The sequence below is a fragment of the Penicillium diatomitis genome (assembly GCF_028827545.1).
Source record: "Penicillium diatomitis strain IBT 30728 chromosome Unknown utg000005l_segment0_segment0, whole genome shotgun sequence".
Lineage (NCBI taxonomy): Eukaryota > Fungi > Ascomycota > Eurotiomycetes > Eurotiales > Aspergillaceae > Penicillium > Penicillium diatomitis.
This window is the reverse complement of record NW_026623177.1, coordinates 2,545,201-2,570,024: the sequence shown is the minus strand read 5'-3', so window position 1 is coordinate 2,570,024 and position 24,824 is coordinate 2,545,201. Positions and strand designations below refer to the sequence as shown.

Below are 24,824 nucleotides of genomic sequence, written 5' to 3'. Positions count from 1 at the left end.
CTTTCCCAGTAATGTGGAGCAACTGGAACAAAGAAAGCATTAGACTACTGGCAGGGGTTTGACCAGACCGGGCAATCATCGGCATCGGCACCGACACGAGTTCCGTGAGAGAGGAGAGGAGGGAGGTGATGAGGTGCCCAGCGAGCGCTTTCCGTTGTATGCGCCCTGGTGGGGTGAGACGAGGATGGGGGAGGTGGGTTTAAGATGAGGCTAGCAATAAAAAGTGATCAAAGAAAGGGCGGGCCACCCGAATAGAACAGCAGACATGCAAAGAACGAGCAGTCGAGGATAGCAGGGCGGGATTCCCCAAAATGCAGCATCTCCACCGTATCAGATAGATCGCTCCGGCAGCTCGCGGGTTCAGGCAGTTGGTTGGTCGAAGGAAAAGAGGGGGGGGGGGGGGGGGGGGATTTAGGAAGGATGTCAAACAGCGCGACCAGTGAGAGCCTGAGAGGTGACCGGGAAGGTGTAAAGTGTAAACAAGTCACGATGAGGTGTGACACAGAACCGACTCTACTCAGCGCACTCGGGAGTCGGTAGTACATCGTACCTGAGTGAACAGGAGCAATACTGTTGTACCTATCGATGTACACCGGAACCACCGTGTCTTGGCCAAGGGACAAGGTATTGAAGGTTCGAGGTAGGGTTCCGTGGATGAGAAGAGTGGGAACAGTGGAGCCCCCGGACAACAAACAGAGCAACACAACAGTGACTTGATGAGGACTTGATGAAATGGCCCAGATGGGTGGACGGTGGACGAGAGTCGATGCACTGCCAGTCACGAAGGTATACAACGCAGTACACTCGATGAATCAAGTTTCGACAGCGATGCTCAGTTACTCACTCGCAGGACGTCAATACTGTATTTCTGCACTCAGGACTGTGGAGTGTGGTGTGGAACTGTGGATCCCAGGAAGCACAGTACAGTATTGAGTAATGGAGTTTTCAATAGCGGTGTATGAGTGTGGTACGGGCGGTATGGTCATCAGGTGGTGGAATGTGGAATCGACACACACCCTCGTACCGCCAACGCCTGCAGCCATCTCGGAGGTTGAATCTGGAGGAGAAGTCTGGAGGATGTGGATGATGAAACCAAGGAAGAGTCGACGATACTGACCTTTGCTTCACAGTCGTGATAGTAGTCCAAGCAATTCAGTGTAGACAGCCGGATCAACGCCCTCGCACGGAACAAGAACGATGGGTGCCGTGACCAGAGTGATGGGAGAAGTAGAAAGAAGGAAGGGGTGCTGAAAGGTGGAGGGTAAATATGAAATTGCGAAAACAAGAAAAAAAAAGGGAATCTGTCGGGGACGAGAAATTGAAAATGGAAAAAAGAAAATAAAGAAAATCAGAATTGTCGTTCGTGGGACGGGATTTCAGAAGGAAGATGGAGAGACCCCGTGACCCCGTTGCAGCTTGATCTGAGGGGATGAACAAACAGCTGAGGCGAGCAACGGGCTCTCCTCTGGCCAGAGTATCGGGTCGTTTGGCGCAATACTTGGAGGGCCTGTTCACACTTCCCAGTAGTAACACCCTGGGATACGTGATTTCCAGTACACCGTAGAGTCGAACGGTGGGCGCGTGCTTGTCCAGTAGTGGTCGCACGGTCAAACAGCAGCCCTAGTTCACGCAAATACCAAATAACCCCAGGCTGAGCGGTGAGGAGCCCAAAATCATCAACCGACGTAGTTAGTGTGGAGGTTCCAGCAGGTCGGGTCTGGAGGGTGGATTGGGGAAGGGGGGGCGAAGAGAGAGAAAATCGAAGGACGGCGGGGGGCATCGGATGGAAGAAAAGAGAATATAACGGAGAAGCCAGAAATTGGAGACGCGACAACAGGAGCGTCGATTGCCAGATCGAAGCCCCCTCTATGGAGGCACAGATGACGGCCCAGAATGGAAAGAGCTTGAAGAGATCAAAATCAGAGTCGTCCAAAAAGTGATCGCGGTCAAAAGGAAAACATGGAATATGTGGAAAAATCATTCGCAGAAACATCAAGGAAAAAGGCAAATAAACATAAAATAAATCAGAAACAAACTCAACCTAATGTTTGAGTTCCTCCATGTCGGGCATCATAGACACAGCAGACGGGTAGAAATTGACTGCCAAAGAACCCAAAAAGATCAGTCCAGCAGCTATGGGTATGCCTGTAATTGGATACTATGTTGTTTGACTACTTCACCCAGATAACCCTTCATTCGAAAGAAAACTTCTTCACACCGGAGCATTTAGAGCTTGTGCCAAGATGCGATACTTCTGCTACTTCTGTCCAGACTCTAGCGAGCCTCCGGACTCCAGAATGACTTGACTCGGTGATTACTGAGTCAGTGAGTCCTGACTAGTTAAGTTACCTTAGTACCACCGAGTAACTTAGTCACCGACCAGTGACACTGACCACTACTGTACTCAGTGTACTGATGGACTCACCTCCTTCACCCTCACCCTCACCACATGCAGAGGGGGGAATGAGAGAATGGCCCAGTGGTTGGATCACCGTAAACTGGCCAGGGATGCGTAGGCGATCCATCAACCGAGCTCTCGTCCAAAATTCAGGCTCGAGCCAGTCAGCGACCGCCAAACCCGAGGGGCTCCTTTTCCAGCCTCTCAGCGATCGACAGAGTGCACTCCAGCATCGAGCGTTGCATATGCGTGTGATGTGTTTGCCCCTCTCCAGGCTCGATCACGGACGCATGGACTGGATGCGATCGGATAAAAGACCCTCCTCGTCGTCGTGGTCAGTCTCGGTGTGCCATCGAGGGGCTAGTGCTATACAGACTACAGAGTACAGCCTACAGCCTACAGCCTACATACTACTGCGTCCGCAATGCAACAGTGTCCAGCGCGTAGCTGAGCATCTAGTCCAGATATTCCTTGTCCGCCGTTGATATCGCGCGTGGCTTACGGGTGGGAAAGCTGGAAGAAGAACCAAGTCCGCAGTCCCAGAGCACCCATCACTGATCACGGAAGTATCCAAAGGGCCGACACTGTTCCCTCGTCGCAACGTCGCGCAGGGGGGAAGTCAATACCTAAGGTACTTACTTTTACTTTACGCTAATAACTGTCCAACGTACCCAAAAAAAAAAGCAAAGTGATATCTTCAACCGCCGACTAGGATTCACAACGGGACCACCACACCCACCGACCCATCATGAGGACTGCAGTACCGCACGGCGCACTGTATACCCGAATCAACTTCAATCGGACCAGCTCGTCCAGAACTTCAGAGTGTCCACCGGTCTCGCCAAATCCACAGATCCCCAGGATGACCAGTGTAGACGCCAGACGGTAGTCTGGAGTCGCCTCTTCCACCATACTTTTGATTGCAGTGTCTCATCCGTGTGAGCTGGCAGGCTCATGGCGGGATCTTGCAAAGTTCAGTGCTAACCATCCCAGAGGCCTTGAGCCTATCGATCTGCCGGCATGAGGGCGGAGACATGATGATATCCTACAACCTCGATGGGAGATTTGACAGGTCTGCTTTTTGGCTGCAGTACTGTACATTGTACACGGTATGACTGCACTAGCCTAACTACCTAGTAGTTAACTACATGCTAGGTACTGGTAGCTTGTTATGTAACTACCTAATACCTATAACTTGGTAACTTCGAGATGTGGTATGTATATACAGTATGTAGTACAATGCTCATTCGTGTCCTGCTTCTCCGATCGTGCCTTTGAAAGCCACAGTGTCACGGTAGAAATGTTTCTATTGTAACGGAATGTGTCCCCTTCTTCAGCACTCCTTCCGTACATTCACTAAATTGCGTAGTCATACGGCACAGCACAGGTGAGGTACTTCCAGGAAGACTATGTGGGCCCCGCGGCTGTACAATTCCCCGTCTACTGAACACGCGGAGAAGTCGGAGATTTTGTAAGTCTGTAGTGACAATTGACTTGAGACCGAATCTCATAGAAGTAATTGGAAGAATGGTTGATCTCACAGATGATGAAATCACTTGTTGCAGATCCATCGAACTAGTCTATTTACCTGGATGTCGGGATCAGGAAGCTGGCCTATCGAACCCTGTCCTGTCGCGCTCAGGCTTCAAGACAGGGAGAAGCAAAGCAACGTTCATCAATTGCGGTGATGGATGCAGACTGGAGAGTAGTATTACTACAGTTGGTCTGACCAACAACATCAAGTGGATCGTCCTAAGCACAATCCCAAATCCCAAACTGGGCCCCGTCCGCATAGCCTCAGGTACCCTAGGCCTGAAGCATGGAACCAGTTTCCCCTGCTGCGAAAAATAAAAGATTCCCTTCTTTTGTTTCCTCGGGCGGACAATACCCATTGTGGACGAACCGACTCTCCTATCAAAATCATCGCTTCATCGGCGCTTGGTGATTTGCTCCGCCTAATGGATATGACTGACCTTCCTAAGTTGGAGGACAACTGAGCTTGTAATTGACCCGGTGATTTTCGTTCGAAGCGTCTTCTTCGCTACCCTCCGAAAGCTAATGCGGCTGGAATACGCACGGATCTCATGCACTTTATACGGAAATGTCCGGACAGAAGGCCCTCCAGCCCTGCATTGAAACTATATCAGCTATTCTGATTATCTATGACACCACGATCCATCACTGATCCTCTCTTCCACATTGTTCCCCCCGTCATCTACAGCTCCCCCGTCATCTCCAGCTTAATTATCATCGGAGAGACGAGGGAAAATTTTAGTTGATGGTCAAAAGTACCAAGTAAAGTTCACCACACGGCACAGAGGACCACACATAACTTCCAATTGCATCTCCGCCCCGACTCGTACACAATGTAACCGATCCCACCTGCACACTCTCTATCCTTGATCACTTTGACAACCCCACCGACCTTGCCAATCCAGCCAGAACCCACCTTCACCCTCTGAACTTACCGTACAGGACACGACTATAATTATACTTTTCACAGTCTTTGGCCTATCATGCTTCCAAAGATCGTCGATGACGAAATATAAGACACCTCGACTCAACACAGAGTTTCCATCGCAGCCCCGAGAACCTGTCCACCGGGACAATCTTGAAGTTTCCAGGTTCCCTGCATGGTATATACCATGACCCTCCAATGGGTTGTCAAGTCAAATCTTCGATCTGTGTTTGAAAGCTCCTCGAGAAAGAGCGATGCATGAACATGGAACAATGTACGACCGGAGGAGAACGAGGCGGACACGTCTCCAAGGTCGAAAAGCTAATCGTAGTGTGTCGAGTCATGCTCGGTGTCGGTGTCTTGATTGCGTGCTTCACGCAGGGTACAGCGTACCGAGTGCAGCACTCTACTTCAACAGGTTGCAAGGGGGCTGTCTCTAGATTTGCGACATGTGTCTAGGATCTCGAAGTCCTATTTATTCAATGTCAACCTTGAGATGTCATTTCTCTTTCACAGCAAGACATGGTTATGTCAATGGAAGACAGTGTGGTGTTCGAGGATCACCGACGGAAGTTCAATACATGTCGGAATGCCCCCCTTCACGGTTAACTCAACCGAAATGGCCGGAGTCGGGAGCCCAGCAGAGTGGTAGAATGATAACTTTCAAGGGCGGATCGACGCGAGTGCAACCCAGCACTTTGGACAGCATGCGCTGTGCCGCCAGTGGCGTGCAAATGGTGAACGGAAGGGAGACAAGGCCAGGGAGACAAGGTCGAACTCAAAATGTTGGGCCCACTCCACTGGTCTTGCTCTCGCTACAGACACCTCCATTACTGGAAGGGGAAGGTCAAAGAGGAGGGAAAGGGCGGAAGGCGAATTCGAAACACGGTGGACGGAATGGAATGTCTCTCAAGTCTCTACATATGTACAATAAGTAAGAACAAGCGCCAAGGAGACTGCGTGTATTCATCAAATGATTGTCCACTTGGCAGAATGTTCCAAGAAACCAGAGCTTTTTCTACCCGAGCAGCTTAGAAAAGAGAACGGCTTTCTGGACCCGAATACGTGGACACAGTATTATAATACAATAGGTTTCAAAGTTATAGTGTCTGCGACAGACACTGAATACGTGTTGTATCGTGAAACTGCACAGCCGTCAAGGTATTTCCGTAACAAAGAGGGCGGCCCGCTTAAGACTCTTATTTAAAGATGCGCGGAACAGCCGTCAGATCAACCACGGGTATGCTACACGGGAGTCTCCGTATGTCTACCACGGATCATGTAGGTAAACATCAACTGACAGTGCGGAGCCAAAACACACAATGCAGTAAACATGTTAAGCTTGGTGTGGATAGCATTGTCTCTCTCCCCAGAAAACAGGCCGACATACTCTCTGGAATACCGACAGACCACGGATCGACAAATGAAATCTCCAACCAATCTTTTAAGCAGGACCAATCTCCGGCTTCCGCAGTATCCGTTACCAATATCCACTACCAGCAGCAGAATCCTTTGGCACTCGTTTTCGCAGGCCGATCAGCATCCCCATCGAGTAGTCAATCGCTTAGGTCCCGATGTAATTTGTTTCAAATGGAATTGCCACTTCCCTTTCTCCGTGTTATGGCAAACACAGGACGACAGTACTAAGTTTACTAACGGGTATTCAATAGTGAGTGGATGTTGGCCATGACTTTAATTTCAGCCGAGGCGGATTCCCATCGTTGGTCATTCAATAGTCAAACGGGGGATCCAATAGTTGGATTAGACGGGGACCCACCTCGTAAACGCCGCTGGTGTTCTCCGCATACCTTTATACGTACTACAATTGTGGTGATCAGTGTAAGAATAAAGTGTAACTCGAATCCTAATCCCAAATTGGTCAGGCCTTTTTGTTTCAGATCTACCCAATGATATCCTCCGAGGTCGTGTGAATAATGAGTAAGGTTATAGACTAATTTGTTAGAAGAACACTGGTTAGGCGAGTATCGGGTGTCAATATGGTCGGAACTGGAAATACCAAGAACACGTCCAAGGCGTATGTACTGCAAAAGTCATCCCAGTCGGCTGTGTCTAATTATCTATCAGGTTAGATATGTAGTTCAAACTTCAGTCACACTATCGCATTCACATCTCCAGACGACTCGTTAGGTAAATTGTTCCAGTCACAAAGCAGATGGTAAAGTCGGAAATTTTCGACCTTTCCCACCACATGGCGCCCCAATTAGCCCTTGATCTTATCAAGCAAACATTGATGACCGCCACTACTTCCGCATTAACCCAAATAGCGGCCGTAATAATCCTCTGGGACACCGATCGGCTCGTGGGGTTATTTTTAAATCCAATCGTCCTGGACCTGAAAATCCTGCCAGGCCTAATTTCTGGCCGCTGATCCGCCCGTTTTCCAGGAGCCGCGACCTTGGGTTGGTTGGGCGCATCCTGCCCGATAACTTGACGATCTACGTACTTCTTGTGTGTGGCATGTGCTGTGCTTTCAGCCCGGACAGAGATAGGAATCCTTCGAACGCGCAACGTCCTGCGCTAAGTGTCTCGGAACTACTCGGTAGCCTATAGAATTAGACAGAGCTGATAGCTTGGTCTTGTCTCGTCACAATGCTGCGAAACTGGTTCACGTCTGTTTGTTTGATATCAGAACTGATGTATATTCACACGATTATGAGAATCATATTGCATAATTGCAATGTCGTTGTATACATACAGTACATACATGTTACAGTACTATACCGTGCCAAATTTACGGTATACTGCCCTAGTGCCCGGTGCCCGGAGTGCAAACTGCAGATTATGATAGAGTCTTCGGACTTTCTTGAACACTAAAAAGTTCTTGGAGGTCTAGGATCAGGCCGCGGGCATTTACTATAATACAAGAATCCCGCTTAAGCTCTATCTATGCCTGTTTTCTCCTTTTTTCCTTCGGAGGTTTTCACCTCTTTTGCTTGGCCCGAGCAAAGTATACGATAAGTTTCTGGGCCTGTTCCTAACTTACATATTTACACGACCTTAATTACTAGCCCAATGTCTCAGCTCAGCTTTGTAAAGACAGCAAGACCATTGGCTATCCCGGCATTTGAGACTACAAGAGCTCGCTCTGCGTGGCGAATTGGCTGCAGTCAGTCAAACCTGGCGCCCACTGTATACTTTCAGTTATGGTGCTCAATCAAAGTCGTCGCACCCTATTCAAGACCCAGGATGTTCTCTCGTGTATTCCCTTCAAAGCGTACCTTGCATGCAGCATACATGAGATTTCGACTGTTCCAGCTGATGTCTTAGAAGGCTCACAGGGGCAGTGCCTTTGACACAGTGAGATCGCACAAGCACCACCGCGCAGTCTATCTGCCAGGTAGAAGCCAATCTTGCATGACGCAGCTTTGCCACATAGCGAATGCACAAGGCCCGTCCAGTGATATGTGTGCGTGTTCACAGCAGCTACGCACCCAGTAGCTCCACTCTCGAATGGAAGTTGAAGCTTCTGCCTACCTTGATAATTCGGCTGCGTCAAATAAGCCTCAAGTAACTCTTGGATCTGATCTGACTGTGCTTTCGAGGTCATAGCGAGATATTCTGCATTGTGTCTGCGAGTCCAACCCTCATGTAAGGGGTACCCGGGGCAAGGCTGATCTTCGTGATTGAGTGGGGTAAAGGCTCAATTGAGCTGGGTCGGCCAGTTTCCCTACTAGGGCATATAGATGTTGTCAGTGTTTTGGGAACCGACTTACCTAGTAAACGAGGACGGGGCGGCTGCTAGAATATGCGGAGATTAGATTACACGGTAGTGGTTGTTAGTTATGACACCGTGGCTACTGCTTAAATCTCTCTTAGTCCTCATCATACGCACTACGGAGCCAACCATGTCATTCCGGACGGTTTGCATTCTCGAAATTGCTGAATACGTGAATGGTAGTCCCTGTTCCTCCGTGCTCTATTATCGCTGCCAACTGAGATGCTCCCTTGTAAGGACTGGCCACAGAATGGAAAGATGTCTCAAGGATGGTCTTGTCTCGCGTCGAGGTATTGAGTTGCTACCTGCAATGTGATCAATATCGGGATCGCACTTCGTATCTCAACAGCGTCGGCGCTTGCTCCGAGACAGTGGTCACAATTTATGGAATTGCATGTTTCAAAAAATGTCCATCAGTCTCTTTGATGACACGTCGCGAACGACCACCTGGGCTGGGCATAAATCACTTTCCTCTAATCACGTGCTCATACAGGTCAATATGGCCTATTCGACGGGATAATTTGATGAAGAAAAGTGACTCCCTGACTACTCTCCAACCAACCTCTGCCGTTCAGACCCCAGGTTTCTGGGTCAGAATGATATGATTGCAGTCGTTCACGGATTGCTTGAGCGGGGAAAATGCCCCCTTACGGTGTAGATCGTCGTTGGAAACGGTGGGATCTGCCTCTCACGGCCAAACTTTTCCCAGAGTGTACTTGCCCCAGTCCGAACTGATGGAATGTACGAGGCAGAACTGGTATCTCTCCTCGTTGTCCAGCCTTTTGATACTGTCCCCTTGTGAGGCATGTGACTCGCGCAACACGAGTACTTTGCCACTGCATGCCAATGTGAGAATGTCGGTTTAGAACGAGACGCTGGAGCTAGTTTGGCGATATCTCAAAGCAAATTGGGTGCTACCAAATACATACCCGTGTTCCTCGAGACACGTTTTGGATCCGTCAGTCAAATTTGACACTGCTTGGAAGGCCTTTTAATCACCGTGTTCAGAATTTGACATCTACACCAGATGATCCCTTCTGTCAGGTCTTGGTATTACAAGCTTTTCTCTCCACGATTTGGAGCACAAGATCAAGGATAGAAAGACATCTTTCCCGAGTGCGAGAAGATTTCAATTGCACGCTGAATTTTTAAACGAATCAATGTGCCCATGCTTATGGGTGACCGGCTTCTCAGTCAGCGGGTTTTCTGTGAGTGACGTTGAATAAAAGTGACATATGAGTGTGTTCTGTGTCACGTCCGAAACTTCATGCGCGGTCAGCTTAAGACGAAGATTGGAGTCTCTCCGACATGATCCGTCTCTTCAAGCCCACACTGCCTATGTCTCTGAAAGTGATTTACGTCGGTATGATCTTTTCATTTCGCCGTCCTTGTTTCATTATGTCGGGCTCATGGGAAATCAGACGAAAGTTGGGTATTACGCTTGGGTCTCTTCTTGAACACCCGCTAGATCATTGAGGCCCTATCGCATTCAGTACTGTGGAATCGGTGCCGAGTCATGGAGTGCGACTTGCATCCTGTAGGTCTGGTAGCTTGTACAGTCCGCCAATCAAGGGGAGAAGGGCGAACCTTGCGTGTGTGTGTGTGCATCGTCGAGTCACTTAGAGGGTGAATCTTGACTGTACCGTAGAGCCCGCCAGGCCACCAGAACGTCCTGTCATTCTAGGGAACCCAGACCCGTGGCTCTGGGCGTGATTTTCTGGCGATCCGACGGTATGACGCCGTAGTAACCCTCGTTCCGTATCCCCCCGTCCGTGGCACTTCGATAAGCTCCATCTGATTCTATGCACGAATACCCCTTGTCATCTCACTGAGAATGACTATCTCCTTCAGTTTGATTGAAATCATTACGACTTGACGATGGGCAATGCGCGAATGCCCACTTTTTTTTGATCCTTGTTCAGTTTTCGCATCATGGCACTGTGTTTGTGGATTCTCTCACACATGACTTGGTGACATCGATCGCCCCGCACCAGACTGTACTTTTGACACTGGGTTGCCACAACAGCGGCACTCTCATGCAAGCCAGAATTCGACATGTCAAATCCGCACATACTGGAGATCACCGGTCAAGATCAAAGTCCGATCGACTGGTCACGAGCATGTATCATGGAGTACGGTATGACTACAGTCTACACTTCTACAGTACATACTACATACTACATCATACATAACTATGTACCACCGTGGGCATGTTCACCGTCAGATGGCCATTCGCCGTTGCTGAAAACCGCAGGGTCTGTACGTCCCACGTGGTCGTGGATTCTGTCGAAGTCGCATACACCCGTACAAATCCTTACTTGAGCAGGACTCTAATTCTCTCCGCAGAATCATCCAGTAGATTAGACACCATTCCCTGAGATCGGAAGAGAAATAGCGATCAGCTCCGAGGCATCACTTGCGATGCACGCTGGACCTCACCGAGACCTTGTCATTGAAAAACTTAATTTGGTGCTGTTGTCGGCGAATGAAAGTGAGAGTCCGGGATTGCCTCACTTCTGTGCATCCCGTGTCTAGACGGGATGGGTTGAGCCATGGGTGCCGTTCTGATGGCGACGATGACTTTAAGGTTCTTCGAGTCTCTCAACTAGCTTTGAATATGTCCAAGCAAGGGCAATGGTACACGGTCAGCGATCTGGCTCGACGTGTTTTGATTGAGAAGAGGCTAAGATGCGGCTCAAAATGCCGTCCTCGAGGCAGGGGCTCTCTGGACCCAGCATTCGATCCAATACATGCACGCTTGCGCTCTCGCGGGAAGACCTCCAGACCCAGGACGAGACTTTGATTGTGTGGTGTCGAATTGCTGGAACCCAGAGGTTAAGCAGTTATAGCTGGTCCATGTAAAGGCATTGTCAAAACGAAGAGATGCACTTTCAAGTCACGATATGCGAAAAGCGATGCGATAGCCGCACATCTGCCGCTATCATATATCCGCCAACTAACCACAGACAGAAAGATGAGAGAGAATCAAGATTTTCAGATCCCAAAAAACACACAAAAACATACAACAGTCAGGATTCGCATGTGGTCACCCACCATACTACTAACTGACCGGCGTGTGGCTTAAGTACGGCTGAGCGGACGGGAAGCCCTGTTCTCCACACCCTATGGTCGTATGTACTTGGCTTTGGTTCTAGATGTTTGATATACGGCGCAAAAATTAATAGAGTGTAATTATCGGTAACGACACATCGTTATGGGTGATAAAACAACGAACAGATCTAGAACCGTGAAGGTCTCCGTATCTCGCGTAGGCACGAGCTAACAGCCAGAGCATGTTCGGCGTCTTAAGGCAAGGGTAAATTGTGTACAACCTGCCAATCCGGTCGAGGATTAAAAAGAGACATTCTCTTGTGATGGAACAGAGCAGACGATATCTACGTGAACTTCGAGCCAGAACGACCTAGCCACCTGGTGCTTTGGGCAATGACAGCAGAATCTGTCCCGCCAAAATAAATGCAAAAACATACAACAGCCAGGATTCGCATGTGGTCACCCACCATACTACTAACTGGCCGGCGTGTGGCTTAAGTACGGCTGAGCGGACGGGAAGCCCTGTTCTCCACACCCTGTGGTCGTATGTGATGGAGGAACGCAAGATTTGTTATACCATCCTTCACATTCTGCATTATAAGCAGGTGAGCACTGAGCACAGACTTATCCCGCACACGCCCCTGAACTGAACTTTGGTTGTCTTGCTCAGTGCGCACGAATGCAATGTTCGCAAATTGAAATCCATCTGTGCCTGAGCCTACCTCGTCGCCAATCTTGATGCCATTTCCACACCGTGTGATATCAGCTTTCGGTGTGGACTATGGATTGACCTTTCTGTCCCTCCCTGCGTGTTCGCGTTAGGTTCTTGGCTAGGAAATAGGGATATTGTAGGGACCCGGCTTCCTAGGTGGTCGGCAGTCAAGTTGATTGCAATTATATATAGCGACGGACGCGCTACCTTAGCTTAGCATTTTGTCTTACTTGCCACTTCCACCAACTCTCCATGGAACCTACAAGGAGGGTGCAAACCGGAAACAGAAATGCTTGTATTACCAAAGACAGCTCGGCGTCACCGAAAAGACATGTATTCTTAACAACCTCGAGGGTACATTGAAGCTGTATCCAGCCAACAATGACATCCACTATCCAGTACCTATCTACGGTACACATACTCCACTGTACACTTGTACAGCGTGTGATCTGCGATCACTGATTACAACATGCGATGTATGTATATTCCAGACCAATCTAAAGGCAGCCAACTCGGATAGCCATACGATTTCCATTACTCGCCAAACAGCCTTGACATCATTCAAAACGGGAGACTAATGAAAGTCAATGATCCACAGAGGGGGCTCATTTCGCTATTCACACTTTACTGCATCCCCATTCCCCACTCCGTTCCGTTAAGCGCAAGACCAGACTGGCAGACGCCGACGACTCCCGTACACCCCACGATTCAACTAACCGAGATGGGAGGGGGCCGAAGTGCAAGCCCGTGCTTGCGTAAATACCCAGGAGTAGGACTAACAACATGAAGTTGAACTCGCAAGCCACCGACTTTTACACGCATAAATAGTCAAATCATCAACCGAAATCCAGGTAAACCTACGAGTCCAGCCCTTCCTCAGTACCGACGTTATCCACTAGGTACTTGCGTAGTCCCTGCGCAAAACACCGACGGCCAAGACCCCCCCCCCCCCCGCCCGCAGTAGGTAGTTAACCTTACCAGACCGCCGGTCCTGCTGAGCGACCCCAAGGAAAAGGTAAGTTACGGGGAGGAGGCTATATCCGTCCCAGGTCCCCGAGGCATCACGACCCGACCACGGGCATGAAGGGCCTCGAGACTCCACTGTGGCGGATGGCACGGTTCTGGACTCAACACCGAGCAGCACTTGTATCGTCCATATACCTTGGCGATTGCGTATTGTGGCTTTGTGCATTGGTCTTTGGATGTTGGTTTTCGAACCGAGATCCAGAGCTAGTGCGCTGGATCCTTGATGAATGTCCTCGATGAGCTCACCTGTTTCCATGAGCCTCGACAGCATTGTACGCGGGCCTGACTCGGGCTGGCTTCGTTAGCGAAGCTTTACCGCTGCGTATACCGACGGGGATTGACCCTGTCATGCTTGATTCCCAAGGTATCCTTTTTTTCTCGTGAAAGAGTCATGTATGAGCCATCCAAAACACCCCACGGCAAAGAGCACGTATTTCCGATCTCGACCAGGCCACCCAAGTCCCAATGTACCTTCACCATAACTCCAGTCAGGTCACGTCTCATTGACACAAGAGCAACGGACTATTTCGCACAACTGCAGATGGGTCGTAGATGGCGATGTCACAGGCTCCACACGCCCCAGCCCATATGTACAGTAGGAACTGTGCCTGGGAACTAGGGATCTAGTCCTACAGTAGACCTTTACGAACCACCGAGCCTGCGCTTGGATCTCGAAAAGAAGTGCGTGACTTGCCCTTTCAAGCGATGATTTGCCTTACCCCTCGTACTTTATCGCGACCGTGTGGGCTTCGAACATCGGGTCGTTTATGATCGCTCATATACCCATGGGAATTGTGATCGCACCTCTAATATCGGATGGGCTCTATCGTGATTCGAAGAGAGCGTCGGGTCCCGTCTAGACATGCAGAAAGTACCGTACCTACAATACTACCCACTCGAGGTCCGTATTGGCACATAGTGATCGAGTAGCATTAGTAGTTCCCCCACCGGCGGACACGCCTTCGGTTCGTATTCCGTGTTCGATCGCATCACTCTGCAGTAGGACTTGCCTACTTGGAACTTTGCTACTTTAGTACTAACGAGAAAGTCAAAGTGCCTGCGGATTGAACAGATCGGGCAATTTAATCGATATAAGGCGTCCGCACATAAGTCGGACCCAACATCCAGCCGTAAGATCGCAAGACATGTCCGTTCATGCGAGGCTCCTGCTGATCCTGGACAGGCAAGGCGAACTACGCCAGGGATCTGTCGCTGCTATAAACAACGGGGCGAGCACTAGATGATGACTGTCTCGATGTGGAGATGCAGTGCCAAGGCGCGAGACTATCAAGGAAGGCGTGCCATATACGTCCACTGCGTAGATCAATAAAAGAGCCCGTCGCCGTGCTTGGAAGGTGATTGCTGTTGCGACGGGAACAGAGTGCAAGTCGCCGTACTCTGGACAAGATTCGATATGTTTGAACATGTGAATAGTGTTGTCTATCTAGGTACCGGGCCAAATGATCCCCGGACATGCATGATTAGGGAAGGGGAATATCACGAAGATTGTTGGCTTGGATGATTGTTGATTCTGTTATGGGCGGCAGACAACCCGAGGGTGACACCCGAAAGAAAAAGGAAACAAAAGGAAAAAAAAAACACAGGGTTCCCCAAGCGAGGTTTCGAGGAGCAATACAAAATTCTTCTGGCTGAGAGATGCAAGTTTCATAATATAAAAATCGAGACTGGAATGAAAACCACGCAGTGACAAAGGGCATCAAGTCAAATCATCATCTACATACACATGCTTCGCTGACAAGTCTCCCAGCAACACAGAGTATCGGCATCGCTCAAGGAGGCGTCATATTCAAAATCAAAAGAAAGCCCTGACAGGATACATAGAAATAGAGGGCCCGGGAAAGAAGTAAAAGAAAAAAGGACGAGGAAAGAGTCGTGAGAAGGTTCATGTCATGGATTGTGTGAGCTGGTGCTGGATCAAGTAGGCCGGAGTTGGTAGTGGAACAAAGTCCAGACACTCTGGAGTGCTTCCACGCGATCAGGGCCGTTGAGAAGATCGTACCATCTGGTCCGTTGTAACTTGAGGACGTGCCAGGGCTGATCTGGATCTGAATCGGCAGGAATATTGCTGGTACCGTTGGTGAGAATGTCGAGATAGCGTTGATGAACTCGAAGATGGAGGATGGAGATGTGATGGTTAATAGCGGAGATCATGTAAATCTGACGACTCATGGGATTAGCAAAGAACGCACACACAAAGACGAAGCTGGCATGGAGAAACGTATGGTTCTCAAAGGACTCACATCGTCGTATAGGCTTTCTCTGGCTTTACCAATACGCATATAGCGCATTCGTCTATCCCACAGACTGGGCCCAGGTTGGAGAATCTTCCACTTCTCGGAGCTTGACATCTTGCGCATGGCACTGGGGCGACGAGCAAGAGAGGTCATGAACGGGTGTTCAAATTTGTGTCGCTTGCGTGAGCCTTCTAGTTCCTCCATGGGCGAGGAAGGCTTCGTCGCATGTTCCTCAAGGATAGAATCGGACAGTGGCAGACCATGTGCACTTCTGACGAGGTCGTCCAGGATCCCGCCATTGGGCGCTCCACCGAAACGTGGTATCGTTGTCCACCATTTGCCCTCACCTGGGCGCTGCTCCAGTTCCCCCTCACGCGCACGTTCCTGAGCGGCGAGCAGCATCCCACCCACCTCCCGGAACAGGTCGCACAACTCGCCTCGTCCGGATCCTGGTGCTTCACCCGGTGCTCGGAAGGCGGTCTCTGATCGGCATTGACCGATCAAGACCGGCCCTTCAAGGATTCCACTACGCGCAACGGTGCGATCCCGCGGGGACCGGGCCGCGTAGAAGGACTGACGGACGGGAAACAGCAAATTCTGAATGGTGAGACGGGGTGGCAGCGTAGGAGCAGTGACCTGACAGCCGAACGGCCAGGCAATCATCTCGACGAATCCACGGATCGTCTCATCTCGCATCTCATCGGGCATCTCACTGCCCGCCCCGACGCGTCGACCTGTGTACTTCTTCACCGACGGATGAGAGGCCTGCTCAGGGTCGGAAGAAGTGTGATCACCGTCAGCGTCCTGATCCACGTCCATGGCAGGCTCGGTCGGACCAGGCTCGCCCAAGTCCGCCAAATCGTCGAGCGGATCCATGAACTCGTACCCCGCTGCCGTCGACGGGGGTGTCACCGGGCGCTCATAGTAGTTATCCAAGCTCGTGTCCCAGTATTGTGCCACATGCTCCAATCCCGTCCAAAATTTCCTCGTTTGAGTGACTCGCACCCGGGAACGACCTTCACGGGGCGGTAACCGGGCCACTTCCCGGAAAGTATCCTCATTGTCCAATGCCAACTCCCTTCGCAGAGTCTCGTAACGTTCCTTGGGAGGATAAGGGGAGCCATTGCTCATGGTCGGATGTGTGGCCTCCTCTTCATCTTCGGATTCTTTGTTGGAGGATGTGTTTTGGCTGTCTGATCCTAGTTCCCACGGCAATGGAGGGAGTGAGCGGGTCTGATCTGTTGGGAACATGCGATGGACCTCCACGTTGGTTTCTACCTGGACGTTCAGCGGTTTGAAGCGGTCCAGCGTGATGTCTTGCGGTCGCTTGATCCCCGCCAACATGCCATACAAGTGCGGCAGGGCGGAGTCGGCTTCATTGGGGACCACCTCGGGGAGATTGTACTCGGGGAAGTCTAGCGGAGTGGGATTCGAAGGGGGATTGCGTTCCTTCTCAGGCTCAGAACTGGCCGAGGGCAAGGCTGATAGCGCGATAGGAAGGGGTGTTAGATTAGCCGTGAAACCACAAATCGAACTGGAAGTGAGACAAGCAGGAGAGAGAGAGCGTGTTGCTGATGAAGGCCGGAGAAGCTAATTCATGGGCTTCCAAAGCATTCGTCCTGGACGCGCACGCATGCCGATGCTCAATCCAGGCGCCACTGACAGCGGGACGCTTTTCTTCACCGCGGGGCAATTCGAGGGGAAGGGGAACCATGAGAGATGAACCTACCTAGGCCGGGGCCCCATCCGAACATGGTAATCAAGCAGTCTGGACTCGGGTGAGGTCCAAGAATCGCATCCTCTGGGAATCAACGTCCCGGCTCGACAATCTCGCTGATCGCAGGTTGGTAGGAGTGGAAAGATCAGAAAGTAGGCAGTTCAACGCTCGCCGGGAGACTTGCAGGAACGCAAAGTTGTGCAGAGCGCACAGCCGATGTACGTTCAGGCCCGAGTCAAGTGGAGACCCCCATTGTGGAGGAGAGGGCCAGGAGGCTTTTTCTGTGGGCGATGACGGACACCCACGAGAAGAGGGCGGATCTGGATGTGGTACTGAAACACGTCTGCTGCATATTCGATGTTGCGGACGAGATACACCATCGTCCAGCTCGAAAATCAGAGCGAGGGTCCGAGCTGTCCGTCTAGGATGTAAGATTCGACACATTCCAAAAAGGCCGGTGCCAAGTAAAGTTACTGGCTGGTGCTGGTGCTGATGCTCTGGTGCCGGGCGCCGGGTGCCTGTGCCTTGTCCGTAACTTACCCAAGCTTGCCAGGAACCGACCGTCAACGAGGAGAGGTCGTGGTCGAACACAATGGTACAAGCCGATGATGTAGCTTGTGGGGCATCACTCGTCGACAAAGTACTTGACCCTTTCGTACCCGTTGCATTCTCTCCCCGACCGTCTCGGCAGCCATCGCAGCATCCAGCCCTTGACCACCTGAGATACGAGAAATGTAGAGTGGTTCTCAGACAAAAGATTCTCTTGCTGCGGCGTGGAAGGATTAAGTTGCTTCGACTCGACAGGTCTCTATTGAAGAGAACGAGTTGCTCTTCTAGTACGCGAGAAGGGCTTCAGTCCAGAAAGTTTGAGCTGGTGCACTAGTGAAACGCAGCGTGGCTGGACCCCATCATCCACTTCTATCGTGGGCGTTGTAGGCCACCCAGCAACGACCAACCTTCTCTGGTAAGTTGGCTACGAATGTACCAAGTTACCAATTCCTTACTCTCAGTACTCGTAGTAGTAGGACTCGAAATTTCGGAATCGAATCCTCCGTCTGGACGAACCAGCGGGGATGGTCTCAGACGATGATGAGACTCTCCAGACATGTGTGGAACCTTTTCAGGCTTGATAGGAGTTCGTCTCATGTGTGGTTGAATGCGACAGGGAATTTTGAACAGTGCACAATTGCCGACGCTACCAAGACTCCGTTATTTGTCAATTTTTGTATACACTTGTGCGAGAGGGAATCGTAGTGGCTGGCAGGAAAAATGCCCAGCCCATGGGTGTGAGAGACAAACCAGATCAGGAGCTGGCCTGTGTGAGATGGATCTCAAAAAAAGGGCCACGCGCTAGGTGGATTTGACTCTTGACTTCATACAAAAGTATGACCGATCCGCCTGAGAACCGCAACGTAAGTAAAAGTACTAACTACTGACTACTACTATAGTAAGGTACTGAGACTTTAATGCTGAATATTCATTCTGCGGTTCAATTCCCAAAGGAACACTCTCATATGATTTGAGGCAGTCCGGGGGTCTATGATCGACACCCTAGTGAGCTCTACAATCAACCTCATGGTCTTAGCAGGCGCCCCTTTGTAGATCAATATCTCTAGGCAGAAGGTTAAGAGTTCTTCAGCAAGTTTATGAGTACCGCTGAAGAAGGATTGCATTACTACTACCACCAGTACCAGCACCTTGGGTCGTAGTAGTGTTAACTGTAGGTAGACTCCAGACTGTAGTACTAGTACTAGTAGGCTTAGGGCTACCTACTAGCCCAGTAGGTAACTTATGAACTCGAACAGTCAGGAGGTACCTAACTTACCTGTCAGTTAGTTGCTAAGTTCAGTACTAGCGTGGTTCCCGTGATTCACAAGTGTAGGAGTGTAGTCGTGTAGATTGCTCAGACATCTCTCCATCTCAAGAGACAACCAGATTATTCCATCGCACCCTAAAGACTCGAATCATGTATGATTCCATCACTCATCTGCGCATTGCCTGAAGAAACTTCTCCTATGAAGAAACCCCCCTTGCCAAACTTGTTTCCAGCCTCCAGCAGTGACCATCGCCGAGACTCTCCCAGGAGCCAGCCTTATGCGGCCTGATTGGCCCCGTAAGGGAGCTCGGGAGAGCCCATCCGTCTCCATCCGTCCTGCCACTGGCGAAGCTTAACGGCATCGCTGGGGTAAGCGCTGTGTCTGGGAGAGTTAGTCTCGGTTGACGGTTCACACTGTTCACAGCTCACATGGCTCGGTCCCCCGTGGTGTGCTGATGTGCTCTGTGATCGGTCGTACCTGGTAGGAAGCGCCAACTTCCAGACGTGAAACAGAGACTAACCCCCTGACACAACCCTCCCTCTGCCCCCCCCCCTCACCCCCTGCGAAGCGGAGACCTGGGCTGGCCGACCGATGAAGGAACTTTGATCAAGAGTCGATCGGGGCCCGAGTCTGACGTGATGTTCTGCTATATCTTTGCGGCTGGCCCACAATGCAGCCTGCATGACGCCGCAGAGCCATGGATTATTGAAAAGTCCACACTGCAGACTCGCGGCAAAGGGAGAGGTACCGGGACAACCGACTCTAGGACATCAAAGATTTCAAACTGACTCGAGGGAGCGATCATCCAATAAAAATATCGTGTATGACCAGTGGATGAGATTCATCAGGCGACTGTCTCTGCTGGCGGTCCTGCTGGAAGTCAAGTCACCTGTTATCACAAGGGACGGCCCCTTGGATTGTTGCGCAATTTTGTTGTTATCGTATTCAATCTCTCTTGCGTTGCATCATCATCACACCCGGTGCAAATAGAGTCACCGATCCGTGGATTCATCTCTGTGGCCTCCGGGCTGTGGTGAGATGCTGCGTGTCTTGTCGGCGGGGCAGTGGGTTCACTCCCCCATCACCTCTGGTGAGTGATCATACCAAGCCAAGTGTGAGGACAGGATCTGGGCGATTAACCCGGCTGAGCAGCGGTGGTGGTCACCTCAGTTGTGACTGAGACTGTTCGTCCCACGGTCACCTCGACCCAGATAATCATTGTTGGATTGACACGGACGGAAGCCTCCTCACCATCCTCACCATTCGCACCAAACGCTGGACCGTCGCCTCAGCCAGAAGTGACTGGGTGGCCGACGCAACCGGAGCCTGATCAAACAAACGCAGGTCAAACGCAAACATGGGCACCGGACATTCCAAATCCGAGCCACCTGCCAGTGCCAACTACCTCGCTGACAGAGCAAACGCATCCCACGCCCACCAAGATCACGGCAACCTTGATGACCTCTCTCAGCGACAACCCTGCGCGAGCTCCATCTGTCTTGCCTCTTCCCTTGCCAAGTGTCGTGACATCCTCGATGTCAACCTCGACGATGAGCGTTGCGAGTACGGCGAGCTCGAGGCCTGGAACGACGTCCCTTGACCCCGAGCTCAGATCACGCACGCTGATCACGTTCAGTCGCGCGCCCGCCGCGATCACCCCGATGTCGTTCCCTGTCACGTTCACCTCTCTTTCGGCTACGCCTTCTCTCTCATCGGCCGCAGGCGTCACATCAGAGTCGACATTTGCCGACAGTCCACATAGCGAAAGCAAACCAGCCATGCCGTCAGGTGCTATTGTCGCGTGCGTGGTCGGGGGAGTGGTGTGTCTGGGATTGGTCATTCTTGCCTGCATCTTCTGTTCAAGACGAAAGGGTCAAGGATTACTGAGCAGCCTCGGCATGGCTTCACGGCGCAAGAGCGATGACTCTCTCACCACGCTGCACGCCCTGCGTGATAGCGAAGCTTTCCCCATGGGCGCCGTCCTGCCGTCTCAGCATCCGAACATGGCTCTACAAACCACGCTCAATCAACTTCCACTTGTGGATCCTGCCAAGCACGAGTCGACAATCAGTGTGAGAATCTTACCGTCTAGTCCTCGTGGTAATGAGGTCGGCCTTCCCCCGTGCTGCTCCGGCGCTCCACGAAATCAAGTGCAGACCTGCCTGCGCACGCCCTGGACAATGTCTGATCATTCGGACTATGGATCAGATGAATCCAAGCTCGACTATCTTCGTCCCGTAGACTTTGGCAGTGAGGCTCATGTCAATTCGTTACACGCGGCATCCAACGGCGCCAAAAAGGACACGATCAAGGTCAACCTCACCGGATTCCCCGAACTTGATAGACTCGCACCTCGGAGAGACTATGAGATGCGCATGAGGACCCGTAGTAACCCGTTTGACCTTGAGTTACCGCTCACAGATGTGCAAGAGAATGAGCGACCCAACAAGGCGTGAACCCTCCCAAAGCCTTGAGGACTCGGTCTCAGTTCCTCGTCCTTTCTCATCTGTTGGGATTTCGTCCCGCTGATCGTGCGGGATGTCAAAAGGAGAAGGCAATTTGTACTGCTACTGTGTTTTGTTCGATTGCAACGTTTGTTTTTGCATTTGTTTTGGAGTTTGGAAAGATACCCGGCTACACATGCCCTATCGTTTTGCAGCGCATTCCTGAATCTGTGTCATGTTCCATGATTTGGACGATGTCCTTCTACTTGTCTGAATTTATGCAAGAAAAAAAACCGCTGACGACTGTTGACTACGAGAAATGAGATAAAGCCTCGATGACCTATACGTCCGCTATCAAAGTATCCCTGGGACTTGTCGTCTGATGTACTACGGTAGTCTGGTGCAGGCGATCCTGGTCGTCCTGAATGGACGGATAGAGTGAAGCGTTGGAACGTCATTACTGAGCTGCCTTCCGGGTCTGGAAGCCACGCGCGACAGGGGCGGGCTTGACTGGGCACAGTTGGCCTTCACTCAGCGATCGCACGCTGCAGGTGCAAATGCAGGTGCCGGCGGCCAGCGACATTGCCGCACATAGCAGTAGTCAACTCTTTCATAGTAGAGACTCGAGACCAGATGCGCCATGTGCATCTGACAGCTCACTCGAAGCCTCACAGCTTCTTCGCTACTGTCGGAGCATAAAAGGCAAGAGACCAATCGAGAGATTATGAAGTGCACAACGCCACATAAAGACCTCGGCTTCCCCGCTTTCGAAGCCTCGTCAAATCCATGTTCTGAGTCTAGCGTAGCCAAGACAAAGACAGACTATTAGTATCTTGTCTCGCCAGCCCCTGGCTCAGAGTCTGAAATGGACTCTCTGGAAGGTAATTGCTAGCTCGGTGATAGTTATTCAGTGTGTGTCTTTCAATATGCCTTCGTCTGGAAAGCAATGGCCGTCTCGAGAAGGTGAGTGTTGTGATTTCAGGTGGTCCCTAGTCCCTACTACTACCTGAGTACGTGAAAAAGGCACCTGAACGGTTGCTTTTTGCCAGGACCCACACTTTCACCATGTCCTTCTTCACGGGCGCTAACCCCATCACACCCAGGCTTCACGGTGGATGTGCTATCCAACTTGCTCCACCGAACAGTGCTCAGTCCATGGAAAGTGCTACCCATCTTGGCCCTCGCCCAGTACACTGTCAAGGGTCGCGAGTTGCTTGAAGGACGACCACAGCTCCTACGAGTGCTCCATGCACTCGCCCTGACAGCCGTGGTCAGCCGTCTGTCATCCTGGTTTGACCGGCGCACCGTCAACAATGCAATCACGGACCACTACGACTGGAACCGTGAGGTCATCGTCCTCACGGGTGGCAGCGGTGGCATCGGCCAGAGAATCGCGCAGCTCCTCGGCTCTCGAGGGATCAAGGTCGCCATTCTGGATGTCAATCCACCCGCAGCCACGCTGCCCAACAGCGTGCGCTACTTCGAGTGCAATATCACCTCGCCTGCGGCCATCGCCGAGACCGCCACCAAGATTCGAGCCTCGTTCGGCCGTCCCACCATCTTGATCAACAACGCCGGCATCCTGACCGGCAAAACCATCCTGGACACAACGGAGGCGACCACTCGTCGCATGTTCGACGTGAACACCCTCTCCCACTACTGGCTCGCACAGGAGTTCTTACCTGACATGATCTCCTCAAACCACGGAATGGTGGTCACGGTTGCTTCGCAGGCTGGATACACCCCGACAGCCAACATGGTGGACTACTCGGCTTCCAAGGCCGCAGCGATTGCCTTCCACGAGGGTCTCGGCGTGGAGCTGAAGGCCAGATATCAGGCACCTCGGGTGCGCACTGTGTTGGTGACGCAGGGGTTCACTCGGACCGCACTGATTGACAATCTGACCCCCGAGGATACATTCTTGAACCCGCTGTTATACCCGGAAACGGTGGCAGAAAGTGTGGTGGATCAGGTGATGTCGGGACAGAGCGGTCATGTTGTGGTTCCGGGCGTGGCGGGAGCTATTGCACAGAGACTGAGAGGCTATCCTCTTTGGTTCCAGCATTCGCTGAGATGTAGTTTGGAGAAGTTGATGCGAGTAGAGTAAGGGAAGGACTTCGATGGTTCGGACGGGGATAGCAATGTCTAAGTTATTCTGTTGGGCCGGGGTGATGTTCAACTATAAATGCCCGTGGGCTGACTTCCCATTGTCAGAGATGAGGGCAGGTCAGAGGTGATACTGTTGTGTACATTCTGCAAGATTCAGTCATCTGCTTTGCATTTATGGACCCACAGTGTTAGTTACAATCTATGTTATCATTCATTATCGGGAAGGAAAATGGAATTGTCGTCAAGATGGTAAAACCTAGCTTTGAAGATTGTTTGTACTAGTACTTGAGTTTGTTATGGAGTACCGTTAAATAAATAATATCAGTATCAGGTACCTTCTCGAGTACCCTCAACTGCACGACATGAAGTGAAGGTTTGAAGACAACTGATCTACATTGGGACCCAATATAGACTGAAGGATGACTAGTATAAATGAGCTAACAGGCTTCTGCGAGCACCGTATGAGATCGTGACTTGCATTCGTCGGAGTCATACCTGTATGTCATCCGAATAGTCTCTTCGATGCAAGCCGAGAACAAGTCCAACTTCTCGCATTGAAATGTCTTCCCCTCTTGGCGCCTCGAGTGGCACGTGCACTTGGCTTCACCGCGACTTGGATTCGCTCCACTTGGCGGCGTTGGACAGCTGTTCACCCGAAGCCCAACAGCAAAATTTCTCGCCTCTCTCTCTCTCTTCTTCTTGTCCTTTCAAACTTCCTGCAGAAAACAAGGTGCGATCGACTTCTGCACGCTCCGCATTTCATCAAGTCCTGTCATCTCGGTATCACGACATCACGCCGCACGACATTGCGCTCCAATTCCCGGATGGGACTTTTTGAGCTTCTACCACTGATCATCGTAGTTCGCACCCCATTGACTAATCTGACTTCCCGAGACCAGCCTCCAGGCTTTCCACCACCCCCCAAAAGCTTGGACCGAGGCGGGACTAGTGCGATCGGCTGGGTAGCAACCAGCCTGACCCATTCGAGTATTAACACCGCAACCTTAGCAACAGTTTCCCTTGCACGGGGTGGATTTGTCCGGCTCGATCCAGTCCTGCGGGGGCTTTCCGAGCTGAAGTTCCACGGTTCAGCTCCCGTTG

The 24,824-nt window shown here is 51.2% G+C and overlaps 4 protein-coding genes across 4 annotated transcripts; 2 read left to right on the top strand and 2 right to left on the bottom strand.

The window, feature by feature from the left end:
• Positions 1-2,678: 2,678 nt before the first annotated feature.
• N7539_005359 (uncharacterized protein) lies at positions 2,679-3,310 on the bottom strand (the record flags this gene model as incomplete). The annotated part of the gene is made up of 2 exons (XM_056934961.1): positions 2,679-2,764; positions 3,118-3,310. The coding sequence occupies 2 exons, from the start codon at positions 3,308-3,310 to the stop codon at positions 2,679-2,681; spliced, it is 279 nt and encodes a 92-aa protein (XP_056790155.1).
• A 12,006-nt stretch (positions 3,311-15,316) lies between these two features.
• On the bottom strand, positions 15,317-17,390 carry N7539_005358 (uncharacterized protein; the record flags this gene model as incomplete). Its single annotated transcript, XM_056934960.1, has 3 exons — positions 15,317-15,559; positions 15,643-17,117; positions 17,366-17,390. 3 exons carry the CDS (start codon positions 17,388-17,390, stop codon positions 15,317-15,319), a joined length of 1,743 nt encoding a protein of 580 aa, XP_056790154.1.
• A 2,818-nt stretch (positions 17,391-20,208) lies between these two features.
• On the top strand, positions 20,209-21,626 carry N7539_005357 (uncharacterized protein; the record flags this gene model as incomplete). The annotated part of the gene is made up of 2 exons (XM_056934959.1): positions 20,209-20,260; positions 20,323-21,626. 2 exons carry the CDS (start codon positions 20,209-20,211, stop codon positions 21,624-21,626), a joined length of 1,356 nt encoding a protein of 451 aa, XP_056790153.1.
• A 914-nt stretch (positions 21,627-22,540) lies between these two features.
• On the top strand, positions 22,541-23,721 carry N7539_005356 (short chain dehydrogenase/reductase family protein; the record flags this gene model as incomplete). The annotated part of the gene is made up of 2 exons (XM_056934958.1): positions 22,541-22,577; positions 22,718-23,721. 2 exons carry the CDS (start codon positions 22,541-22,543, stop codon positions 23,719-23,721), a joined length of 1,041 nt encoding a protein of 346 aa, XP_056790152.1.
• Positions 23,722-24,824: the final 1,103 nt, after the last annotated feature.